Genomic DNA, 13,336 nt, shown 5'->3' with positions numbered 1-13,336 from the left:
GATCTGCTCACTGCAGGCGCGTGTGTGTTTGAGGGAGGTTGTGTGTGTTCTGGTGGTCAGGCATCGCCTGAGAGAGAGAGAGCAGAGAGCCCTGAGCCGACTGTGCTGTGGCCCTTGAGTCCTTGGTCTACATCACTCTCGTCCTCCGCTTAAATGAGAGTAGCAGCCAACCAGACAAGCCCTCTGCTGCCACTTTACTAGCCCGCCTGGCCCTACCCATTTGACCCCTCCACACCTGACTCGTGGTCCACCCGTCTGTCTGTCTGTGTTTGTTGATCAGTAGCGGCAGGACTCGTCAGCTTCTCATCTCTGACCAGGACAGCGCTGGGTAATGGTACCACGCCTATACACTGACCTGCCCATCCATGTCTGTGGATGTCGGGAGATGACGTGGTAACCGTGAGCGCTGTTACCTTCAAGTAGCTTTTTGTTTTGCTAGGGCACTGTGGACGGGAATGGCGGATGGGGATAAGCATCTGCCTCTGACTCCAAAGGTTGCAAGTTGTTTTTGAGATTTTGGTCTTAGGCCTATCCCAAACCTTAACCCTAAACTCAACCATACAGAGTTAATGCCTAACTTTAAGATTTTGGACTTAATCCCTGAACTTAACCCTAATCTTAATGATGTAACCTTAAATACTTCAACATTTGACGTTTTCAGCTACTTCGAAATTTGACATTTGCAAAACATGGATGAACGTCTAATTCTGACGTGAGATTGTGAGAGCTAGTTGGACCTGCCTCTACACTGTCATCGGCATGGCAAAGACAATACAAGCACACTTTAGACTGCCCACTACCCTTATAGGAGAGTCCCATGGGTTTTGAGTGAGTATGATATTGTTGAGGCCAAGATGCCTGGGAGGAGGACAAGAGGGGGGTGTCTGCCCTTATGGGAATGAGCTTGGCGACACTCACAATCTCGCACACATTTTTTGTGAACTATTTGCACACACCTACAGAGCAGTAGGAGTTTCGCAGATCCACACACGGTTGTCTCGCGCCCCGACACCCCAACCCAGGGGAGAGTGAGAGGGAGACGAGGGAGGACAAAAATCTCAACGGGGAGAATTATTTATGCAGGATGTATTATACATGTCTCTCTCTTTTCCAAGCTGTCTGGCCTGTTGTCATCTGACCAGGTCTGGCCAGTCAGACAGACAGACAGACAGACAGACGGGCGTACGGGCGGGGCCAGGGTATGTGATATAAGGGGTAAGTTTCCAGGACATCTCAGCAGCCCAGTCCCAGAGGTAGCCTAGCGAACACACAGAGAGACAGGCCCGTTGAATAGCTAATGCCGCCCCTGTCTGTCCCCCCCCTCTCGTCTTGACACATGCTGGATAGAATAGTGATGGTTTGGAAAGGCCAGCTACATAATAAGAGGGATGCTGGACAAGTATCAAGTATTTAATTACATTGTGAAGTAGTTGTTTGTTTCTTCAGGTCAGTCAAGGACCTAGTGTTGCTGTATTTTGAAGTGTTCTGCTGCTGGTTAGTTAGAGATACAGTTAATGTTAGGGTTACAGAACGTGCTACCTTATTGGATGGGTACTATAGCGATACAACTGTATCTGAATACTTGAAACAACGTGTGTAGACCTTTTGTATTATGGATGTAATGATTTATTGTTAGTTATCGGTATTTCCTTGTTTTCTATTATTTGGGGTTAAAGTCCAGGAGAATTTCTAGGATCACTTGTCTTTCCTCTGGTGTGTGTGGAACACTCTTGATAAGGGAGTAAGCCTGTCCGTTCAACAGTTGATAAGAGTTAGAAGGATGTGCGGGACATTGTTTTCCTCTGAGTCAAAGCACCGTTAAATAATGGCTCTCGTCTCCAGTGCTGCGTGGACATCATTACAGCGATAGCAGCGCTCGCCGACCCCCGAGTTTGACGACAACGAGAGAGAGGCTTGTCTCTTTATCACGCCGTCTTCTGCAGACTCCTGCAGGAGACGAAGAGACGAAGATGCTGTTTCACCCCCCCATGCCTAAACATTTTTAATTATATCTTCTCCCAAGTAGTGCGCCTCAGTAACCAAGGAGCTGACATTGATGCATGTGCTGATAAATCCGCAAACACTGGGAACGAGATTAACAGCGATTTTGAGGAAAGGTTGACAGCTAATTTTGCGCAGTGGTCGCGTCTCATTTAGGAGTGATGTTTTTCGATAGAGCGCCACGCCAGAGATTTCGGCGTCTCACGCCGGGGAGGGATGCGCGACTTTAATGCGAGGAGTTCCGCGGCATTAGCGTTTTTGAGATTGTTTTTCTTATTTTCTTCCTTCTCTCTCTCTCGCCCTTACCAAGCATTCCCCCCCCCCACCTTTGATTGTGCAAGCTTAAGTTAGGATAAAATATTCACCGCCGTGTGGGTTAAACTTGCTTCATTTGACACGACTTGAATATGGGGAGTACCTGTGGTCACATGTAGGCGGCCAAAGAGGGAAAAGGCAGCGTTTTGAAATAATTCCCTTAATCACAAGCAATGACAGGAGTAGCAACCTTTCTGTTTCTCTCAATGGTACTTGTTATGTGTGTTTTGAATATATTTGCAGGACATGGGCTGTTTATGGTAAATGAGCGTTTCATTGTCCTTCTATTGCATCTATCTGTCTATCTGTTGTCGATGCGTGTCCATCTGTCTGCTCCATCTAATCGTGACTTTGGTGAGAGAGAGAGACCTAGACAGAGAGTGAGAGAGAGAGAGACGATCTTTGTGCTTGATCATTTCTCTCAATAGATAGACACAGGCAGATAACAGTCATATCTGCCACATCTGTATCCCCGTGTTTTCAAATGGAGACGGGCCTCGCAAACCACTGCCCCCTCCTCCTCCGCCCTCTTGCCAACAAATGTTGTGTCTGTACGGAAGAAACATCTTGTAGTTTTTCTCTTGTTCTTTTCTTTAATGCCCGTCCTCTTTTTATCGCATTATTTTTTCCTCCACCCTTTCGCGCCTCCCCTCTCAGTGTCGGCTCCCCTATCTTCATTTGCAGGCAGCTGACAGCTTCTTTCATTTTTCTTTGTCCCAATTTTTTTTTCTCCCTCTTATTTTTCCTTCTCTTTTTTTTTCTCCATCCGTCCCTCTCCATCTGCTTTCGCTTTTGTTTGCTCGGGCCCTCTCTCATCCCAACTTGATAATGAGGAATGTGGTGTGACCCTGACCTCCATCGGCATGGATACGACCCCTGACCCTGCCATGTGACCCCCAGTCCCCGTTTTGACAGCTTGATTAATTACCTAGTGTTATGATTTATGAGAAAGCAGTATGTAAAAATAATAGACAACAGGTGGTCTTCAAATGTTATTATATTTTTTTAAGAGGGTGTCGCTGGTTGTGGTGGTGTGATGGGACGGGGCATTTATTTTAGGACTGCCTTGAACGGTTAATTGCTTAAAACCTATTTTCGGGAATGTCCGAGGTTAATAGGAAACTGTGAGCTTGGTTTATCTTGTTGTTTCAAGGAAGACTCTTCCGTACGTGTGTAGGCCTATGTGTATGCCCCTTTGTAGAGGATAAAGGGGATTCCATCATGTTTGCGTAGCTCCATGTGTGTCCTCTCAAGCATGTACTAAGCCATGTGTTAAGACACTATGGAAAATGCTCTGTATTACACACACACACACACGCATGCAGTCCTTCAATGCTTTTTTTCTTTCTGAGGTCACATCCTGAGAAAATTGCCAGAGTAAATGGCAGGGCAGAGCTGCAGCCATGCCTGCTGTTAACACTTTAAACAGATGTTGAGACTGGCTGCGGCCAACTCACCTGACTCTTGTACCTATGGTGCAGTTCTAGTGACGAGATGGCAGGTTACCATGGTAAATATCATGTTTCATCAGGCTAGCATGACATGTAGCCTGGTACACACACTTACTACTAAAGAAAGCAAGTTACATTATGCTTTCCTATGGTTTTGTATGGGCACACACACACACACACACACACACACATATAAATACATAATCAACAATCCCAGCAGGTCCACCAGCTTGCTCCTGGCCCTCACTTTCTGGCCACAATAACAGTGCAGAGGTCAAGGGATTCCACTTTAACCCCTAACCCCTAAAGGTCGCCCAGGGCCTGTGGTGTTCACTAAGATTAATACCTGGGCCTGGTTACTAGGATCTCATTATTCACCCCCAGACATCCCCAGATTACAGCCTGGATGTCAGATCACAGCTCCGGAGCCAGTCACGCCTCCTCAAACCCAAGCCACTAGTCCCAGCCCCTAATCCCAAAACCTTGCCTCCAAGCCCTATAGCTGCTGAGTGACCAGATGTAGACCTAGGGGATCAGGCATCACGTGGCCTCAGGGGTTTGGCTTCCTGTGGGTCAACTTGAGGTACGGTTATGTGTGGTTGTGGAGGTGTGTGACCCTTCTTTTTAGTGGTTTACAGTTCTCATTGCTGGTGAAAACAGTAACTACAACAGAGGGGAGTTGTGGACATTGTGCGTGCCATCTCTCCCCGTACTGTCTTGCTCACACAGAGACACGCACGCGCACCTGTCATACAAAGATGCATACATAACAAATGTATGGACAGTGTATAATGCTTAGGTTTGCTATGGGGATGTGTTTGTGTGATGTAGTGATTTATAGAAGCCCTTCACTGGCCCTGGTCTGTTGATTCTCTGCATACTGTATGTCCCCCCCCCCCACACACACACACACACACACACACACACTTGTCACCAGTTGCCTCCAGAACCATCCTCCGGTGGCCCTGTGCCGGGCCGAGCCGCCTTCTGCTTCCTCCGGCCGTCTCCCCCACTGGGGTGCAAGACTCTGATTTATACATTAAATAGTTGGACAGGAAAATAAGGAGGCACCGATCATTCCATGATCTATATCTCCCCTCCATTAAAAATGGATGTGTATGCTGAGGGAAGACAATAGAATATATAAATCACAATGCTAACGGTGTAAGAATGGGGATTTGTATTTATTTCTAGCCCTACCTCAGTGTGTCTTTGTCTCCCTGGTAAGGCCTCAGAGCTGTGTGGACCTCAGGAACAATCTACTGTACAGGCACTGTACAGGTGACTGATTTGATACCCAAGGATACAACACTATGACAGTGCAATACGAGGTAGATTCTCCGCGTATTTGAGGGGTAATCATGTTTCTAGATGATCTACTAAACGAATGTTCTGCTTTTTACGTTCCGTCTGTTCCTCTGTTTAATCTCTGAATTGGGTCAACGTTGATCATCTGATCAACACATGGTGAAAACCTATAGCAGGCTGGTTCGTGTAACCACAGGAACACAGGAGTGTGTGTGTGTGTGTGTGTGTGTTCACTGTCACTTCACCGTGAATGCTTGACACGTTGCCCTCCTGTATTTGTTTATTTTTTGACAAATGACTTCTGTAACATTTACTTGCACAATCGATAGCTCTGACAAATTCCACCTGACCGTTGATTAATGCTCCGTCCAGCCCCCACCACCACACCCCCACGGGGTGCCGCGCTGAGAGCTGATGAAGCAGTGTGTGTGCTAGTGTATGCATCACCATAGGATGGGCTCTCCAAGAGTGTGTGTGTGTGTGTCTGTCTGTCTGTGTGTGTGTGTGTCTAAATATCTGTCTGTGTGTGTAGTTTCATCAGACAAGAGGAATTTAGTATCAGCCTAATCTCTTGACATGTGTTGTGGAGTTAAAACGGATGTTAAAACTTGACATGTGTTGAAATGGATGGGTCTTACCATAGTGTGGTTCAATGGAGGCAAATCCATGTTATTTGTTGTCTTCCTCAAGCTCAAATATGCCTGGGACTTGCTATAGTTTGCCTATACCCACACTGCTATTTTCATCCCTTCAAATCACATTTTATTTGTCACATGCCCCGAATACAACAGACCTTACCGTGAAATGCTTACTTACAAGCCCTTAACCAACAAGTTCAGAAATGATTAAGTACAATGTTTTAATTAAGAGCAATAAACAATAACGAGGCGATATACAGGGGGGTACCAATACTGAGTCAATGTGTGGGGGTACAGGTTAGTTGAGGTAATGGAGGTAATATGTAACGGTACAATACCAGTCAAAAGTTTGGAGACACATACTCAGTCAATGGTTTTTCATTATTTTTACTATGTTCTACTTTATAGAATAATAGTGAAGACATAAAACTATGAAATAAGACATATGGAATCATGTAGTTCTCTCAACCAGCTCACCTGGAATGCTTTTTCAACAGTCTTGAAGGAGTTCCCACATATGCTGAGCACTTGTTTGCTGCTTTTCCTTCACTCTGCAGTCCAACTCACCCCAATATTCACTTGGGTTGAGGTCGGGTGATTGTGGAGGCCAGGTCATCTGATGCAATTTCTGAGGCTGGTAACTCGAATGAACTTATCCTCTGCAGCTGACATAACTGTGGGTCTTACTTTCCTGTGGCGGTCCTCATGAGAGCTAGTTTCATCATAGCGCTTATCATAGCGGTTTTTGCTACTGCACTTGAAAAAACTTGACATTTTCTGCGTTGACTGATCTTCAGGTCTTAAAATAATGATGGACTGTTTCTCTTTGCTTATTTGAGCTGCTCTTTCCGTAATATGGACTTAGCCCTATTTGGTAAAATACCATCTTCTATATACTAACCCTACGTTGTCACAACACAACTGATTGTCTCAAACGCATTAATTCCACAAATTAACTTTTAACAAGGCTCACCTGTTAATTGAAATGCATTCCAGGTGACTACCTCATGAAGCTGGTTGAGAGAATGCCAAGAGTGTGCAAAGCTGTCATCGAGGCAAAGGGTGGATACTTTGAAGAATCTCAAATATAATATATTTTGATTTGTTTAACACTTTTTTGGTTACTACATGATTCCATGTGTTATTTCATAGTTTTGATGTCTTCACTATTATTCTACAATGTAGAAAATAGTCAAAACGAAGAAAAACCCTGGAATGAGTAAGTGTGTCCAAACTTTTGACTGGTACTGTACAGGCAGGGGTCATCCATTCTATTGGAAACGGAGTGTATCAGAAAGAGTGAATGAGAGTAAGGGAGCGTAGAGAGGGCCTCGGGAGATTTGGGCTATCTTCTCTGGTGTCAACCAGCTTCTACAGTAGCTCAGAAAATGAAAGCAAGCTAAATGTAGCCGAGTTGCTGAGATGAAATCGTCCAGGAGACGTATAAATAATTGAGATGTGAGGGAGCCTTTGCTTTGCGTCAAGTGTGTTGCTCCTATCGCTGACGCGTGTGTGTGTTTGTGTGTGTGCGTCCGTGCGGAGGTGCTGAAAATAAACAGGACCAGAAGAGGGGGGGGGGGGGAGAAGGAGAGATGTTAAGTCAGACATGAAAAGATTCCGAGGCACAGGGGGATATGAACCACTCCTATTCTCCTCACTTCCTCCCCAACAACGCTCCACTTTGAACTCCTGTATAAATATTCAGTTGAGCCTGTAAACAATATCTAAATGAGCACACATCCCATGCCAAGGTTAAACTTCCTTGTTTTTCCCCGCTCTGAACAGAACTTGACTTGTTAGATAAGGTTACTGTGGATTAGGACATGGCCTAATTATGCTAATGTTGATCGTTATTATAAACACAGTGAGTCCACACAGAGACCAGTTCAGGTTGTTATTGAAGGCGGCATTGAATTGACTGTCTCTGTACAGTAATAAACCATGTTGTTGTGCGAAGACACCTGCTGTCTATGAGACAATCAATTTGGTGTGGTTGTGGTTGTGGGTGCTTTTTTTGGTGTGAGTGAGTGAGTGAATCTATTTACTCGGGACAGTAGTGTAGATAAATCTCAGATAGCCACAGGAACATATTAGGTCAGCAACAGGATCTGAACGGTTAGTCCTTAATAATGCTGGCATTGTGGTTAGGCTATTAGCTGGTCAAAATGAGGCTACATGAAAAGTAGAATACTGTTAATATATCTGTGTTAGTGTGGGTTTTCAGTGAATTTGTGTCAATCACGAAGCTCGTCTGCAGGAAAATTCTCAGCGTCAAGAGTGATCAAATGATGATCCTACATCTATATGTGTATTAGAAGGGCTGGTCTTGGGGTGTGTGAGAGAGATGGGGTTGGGGGTGTAGAAGGGCTGGTGGCGGTTGTGCGAAAGAGGGGTTGTGGGTATGTGTATATGTGAGAGAGGGTTGGTGGGGGGGTGGGGGGGGGGTACAGTGTCTTAATCTGACAGTGCTTTGTGAGCTGTGTGGTTTCTGGGAGAGACGAGGAGAGGGGGATAATGGGCCCCTGGCTGCTGAAAAAGCCCACGTGGAGCCGGAGACAGGCAGGGTCACCCAGAGCAGGGGTGGCCCTGAGAGAGAGGGGGGCCTGCCTCAGCCCAGGAGGGGCCCATTTCATATAACTGTATTTCCATTCCCGCATGCTCCACCACCAGGGCCTCCCATGCTTCTCTATGGGCTCAAAGAGAATATCTCTCTCTCGCTTTCTCTCTCTCTCTCTCTCTCTCTCTCTCTCTCTCTCTCTCTCTCTCTCGCTCTCTCCCTCTCTCCCGCTCTCGCTCTCTCATATATATATATTTGTATATATCCTCCCATGCTTTCTACCTGTATCTCAGGTATTAGTGTAATGCTTTATTAAGGTTTCATCTCAATAGAACACATTGTGGAAGCATCATTATCTGCTGAATTAGCCGTGAATGTGTGTTCATGAATTGAGAGCGAGTGTCTCGATGTGGCTTTGATTCCCCACGTTCATTTTCCAGGTTGGTCTTTTTTTCTCCTCTGTCTGCCTTGGTGCCGCCTATCCCCAGTGTCCCCTCCAGACATGTTGCCGCCTTGTCTCCCTCCCGCGCCTTCTGATTGGTTGGACGGTGGCGAGCGCGCCTTTGCCCTCTGCCTGTCAAGTCTCGACAACCAATCACTGGAGGGCTATCACAGAAACAAGGAAGTATAGCCGATGGTGTCGGTACAGGGAGTGTCAGCTGCCCTGATATTAACACAAGAACAACCCCCCAATAGGGATTAGACAGAGCGTTGCCAGCCGTAGCTGATAATGTAGCGAGCACATACAGATCCCCTCTCACATCAGTGTACAATGCCATCGTGTACACATTTGTATACACGTTGATACACCCATCTTCCTGAAGCTCACATACTACAATATATTTTTCTTAAAGCGCACACACACACACACACACACATCCCCTTTCCTACCCACATGCCCCCTTGACCACTATCAGCCATGCTTTGTACCTGTCAAGTGCCTGTCCTTTTTTGCTGTGCCCAAAGGCCGTGCTTGCTACATGAGAGCTCACACATCAAAGACTCTATACACACACACGTGCACGGTTTCGGCCGCCTCTCTCCACACACACACACAAGTGAGACACGTTTCATTTCATTACAGCCCAACTGTGAACATGGAGATAGCATCTTCTTAAAGGGATGCCTTAGCCTATTTAAAAAAATAAATCATTTTTTTGTCAGCCTCCTTTAAACCACTGAGAAGGCAGACAATGGTGCGTTACCGTTACACTGTCTCACGACCAAATAGGACCACAGTCTGACCGCGTAGCTTTATCAAAGCGGGTTGGGTCCAATAAACATAAACCACCCATCAATATTTCCCCGTTGACGCGCAGCATTTGCGTTTTCTCCTTTGTCGATGCGTATCTGCACTTTCTCTGCGAACTGATTAGACCCGTTGATGGCGTTGAATGGGATGTATAATAAGATCTGTGTGTGTGAGATGTCAGGCTGATACTCAGCGCGGCGTTAGTGACACACTGGGAGATGGAGGAGGGCAGAGACTGACGGCAGAGCAGGGCTTCCTGAGCGGCGGCCATTGTTGTGCTATCTGAGGGGAGTCGGCTGGTCTTCGACAGGCCCGACAAAGGAGCGCTAAAGAGCGTCCGGAGAGGGGTGACGGGGGTGCGTCCCCCTCGGAGGGGCCTGGGTGACCCCTCTGACCGCTGCCCTCTGGGCCAGGGCTCTGTGTGGCGGTGGCACAGGGCACTCAGGGGCATGGGAAGTGTGTGTGTGTGTGTGTGTGTGTGTGTGAAGCTTATCCTGCAAAGCACTGCATAAAGAAACACTGACGCAACATCAGTGTCCACACCAAGCGAGAGCGTGAGATTTTTTTCACCGCTGACAGGCAATCGAGACAATCAGCGCTAACTAGGGTAGTAATTATATTCATGTGTAATAGTACTTTGTTATAAATTATACATATCATTTGTTGTTAAATACAAGTTCATCAATTTTTTCCCCCTAATTACATAGCGATGGCACCACCTTTAATAAAAAATACCTTGTACTTACTGTTGGCATTCACTTCAGAGAAATTCAAAACACCAGAATACATTGATGATTGAATAAATAAACTCTGCCTCTTAACTCTCTTTCCCCTTGGTGTAAAATGCCTTTGCTGTTGGACAGAACAGGAGAGCAAGGAAGAGACCCAGAGACCAATGTTTGCCTGAGACCTTTCTCTGTCGACGTAAAGGATGGTTTCCGACTAGGCGATGAACCCATGGCCCTACTGCAGAAGTCTGTGATGCAGGGTGATGCTGGGGAACACCGGTCCCTCTCACAGTAATGCTTCAGGGTGACTGGGCAGCACTAAGGGTTAGCCACAATCAGCCCAGGCAGGGCTGGGCCACACAGGGCTAGCATTAGCTCAGTAGGCCTAATGTTGTTCACCCATTAACGCTTTGCCCTATATGCTGCGTAGATCTTAGGCACATGGATTGATGGATGGATGGGTTGAACACTTCGTGTTTCTATGAAGGTACTCTCCCATTATCCATCTCTCTCTTCCCCAATCCATTTCTTTCTTTCTTTCTTTGTCTTTTATTTCCGTCTCTCTCTCTCCTCTATCTCGCTCTCCATCCACCCTCACCCTTTGTCTTGTCCTCTCTCCCTCTCTTTCTCTCTCGTTCCTCGCCTCTGATTGATAGGAAGACAGTGTTGCCAGTCATTTTTCCAGCCTGCCACCAGTGGGCAGTGGCACAGAGCTGGAGCGGACCTCCTCTCTCCCATCTTCCTCTCCTCATCCTCTCCGGTCGTAAGGTCCGTGTGAACTGCTCCGTGGTGGCTGTGCCAACAAAGACAGCCCCGGGCCTGTGCTGAACTGAGCTAAGCCTCTTTAATAGAACCTGACCTATTACTTTACCCCTCCCTCCCCCCCTCCCACTGCAGATAGCTAGTATGCCCAAAAGAGGAGGAAGATGAGAAAGACGTCTCCCTCCCTTCCAGCTCCGCTCCCATCCCAGGTGGGGCTGTGGTGCGGGGCCGTATGTGCAGCACCTAACACACTGGAAGAAAATGAACTTAAGTCAGAGCCAACAGCCGAGGAACTCCTCTAGCTAAAGAATCTTATCAGCTCCCTAATAAAAGGCTTCTTCCCGAATAACGTCAATGTGTGGGTCGATGCTCTATATCAATGTGTGTTATGATATGTGGAACAATGGGTTTTATAGGGCTGTCAGTTATTTGTTTGTCTTGAAATTGTTTGACTTGTTTTAATGGACAGCTGTCCGTGATGTCACTTTGATGGTGATCCTGTACTTAGTTTGGTAATGACCATGTTATTTTTATAGAAGCAAACTGAAAAAACAAATGTATTTAATCACGTTTGTTTCATTTAGCAACTTCTCTGTCGGTCTTAATATTGTGATTCAATTCATTCTTACTTCATTTTCTATTTTACAGCTTCCTTAAAAGTCTCTGCTGATTTAAAAACGGAATTATTTATTTAATTGAATATATTTAAACTCAAAATATTTGTCTAGCAATTAAGGTGTCGGTGTCAGAGATTTTGCGAAATAGTTATGACCTAAAAACCCAAAATAGATCCTAATAAAGTATGCCCTTAATTAATACTTGTATAAAATCGTTATATAATTGCTGGTGAAAGTACTCCCACTACTGCTGCAATTTGTTCAGATTTGTCTTATTTGAGAGTGTCTGAAAGTTTGATTGGAATAATCCTAAAGGGAGTGGTGGGAGCTTTGGCTAAAGCCGTCGGTCGGAGAGAGTGTGAAAATAAGAATCATTTTATAGTCTGGGGATGTGTGAAAGTGTCATTTTGCTGTTGTCAACACACACCAGGTGCTAATGTGTGGGGCAGGTTTGACATGGACGGGCGGAAGAGGGACACACACATTGTGTTAACACTTATTAAAACGGAGGAGACGTGCTGCAGTGTGTAGACAGTGTGTGTGATGGCGTCTCTGGGAGGAATCAGAGTGAAATTTCCTCACTTACTCCTACACTTGTCTTCAAGAAACCTTTTTGTCAGTTCAGATCTGCCAATTTTTTGTGCGTGTGTGTGTGTGTGTTTGTGTGTGTATACAGAGGGAGAGTGTGTGTGTGAAGTGCTGCCAAAATGGAAAAGGAATCCCTCCGTTTCCTGCTTTAGTTTGAGAGTGCTTGGGATAATAAACACACTTAATTAAAAATGTCTTCAGAGTTGAAGAAGTCACTAAGGCCTTGTGAAAACTTCCCCTGACCATAATAGTTTCTGCCTGTTTCAATTCCGAACAACTTACAGGACATTTTCTGACTTCCTTATCTTAGTTTTACAGCATAATGCCATTTAGAATTTGTTTGTTCATTTGTATTTTGTTTCTGCTAAACGTTGTATGCCCCTTGTTATCCTCACAAAACTTGAATTGCAGTTACACACACACACACACACACACACACACACACACACACACACACACACACACACACACACGTGTATACGACAGCCCCTAACTCTTGAGTTGAGTGATGGAGGGGTCAATTTGTTTTGATAGTAAGTGACACCTGGCCTTTGGACCCAATGCTATTCACTAGCTGAGACTCCTGTCACTGAGTTCTAATCCTGCACCCAATAGTTATGCTGTTCTGACTCCTACCATACCAAGCCTTTCTGTCTTGCCATGGCAAGACTGACTGTCTCTCCCCTACCACCCTGGCACAGATGCCTCTCACTATTGGCCATACAATAACTCACTTTGATTATTGTATGGGCATCAACTGCATTCACCTAAACACACGCACACACAGCCAGAGACACAGAAGTGAGTCGGAGGCGGATGCGTGGACTCTCTAACTCTTGTGTGTGTTGTCTTCCAGGAAGGCTACGGTGTGATGGTGCTCAACCCCAATGAGAACCACCTGGAGCTGGAGAGGCCGGCCAAGCCCGCGCCCCTGCCCTCCCCCGAGGCCTCGGACGAACCCGCCGAGAAGAGAGAGCGCAAGGACGACCGGGAGAGCAAGAAGAAGAGGGACTTCTACGAGAAGTACCGCAACCCGCAGAAGGAGAGCGAGACCGAGCAGATCCCCATACGGGTGAGCGTGGGAGGGGCGGTGGTGGAGGAGGATAAGAAAGGGATAGA

At 46.1% G+C, this 13,336-nt stretch overlaps 1 protein-coding gene across 12 annotated transcripts in view; it reads left to right on the top strand.

The window, feature by feature from the left end:
* The window catches only part of LOC110535712 (family with sequence similarity 172 member A), a 246,421-nt gene that overhangs the window by 61,354 nt on the left and 171,731 nt on the right, over nucleotides 1–13,336 (top strand). For all 12 annotated transcript variants that reach the window (XM_021620906.3, XM_021620902.3, XM_090190183.1 and 9 more), the window contains exon 7: nucleotides 13,074–13,289. In XM_021620906.3, the coding sequence (XP_021476581.3) occupies nucleotides 13,074–13,289 (216 nt within the window). The remainder of the gene's footprint in view (nucleotides 1–13,073; nucleotides 13,290–13,336) is intronic.

Source organism: Oncorhynchus mykiss, chromosome 11 (assembly GCF_057628025.1).
Source record: "Oncorhynchus mykiss isolate SJ-2025 chromosome 11, ASM5762802v1, whole genome shotgun sequence".
Lineage (NCBI taxonomy): Eukaryota > Metazoa > Chordata > Actinopteri > Salmoniformes > Salmonidae > Oncorhynchus > Oncorhynchus mykiss.
The sequence above is the reverse complement of the archived record's forward strand: the minus strand, read 5'-3'. Positions and strand labels throughout refer to the sequence as shown.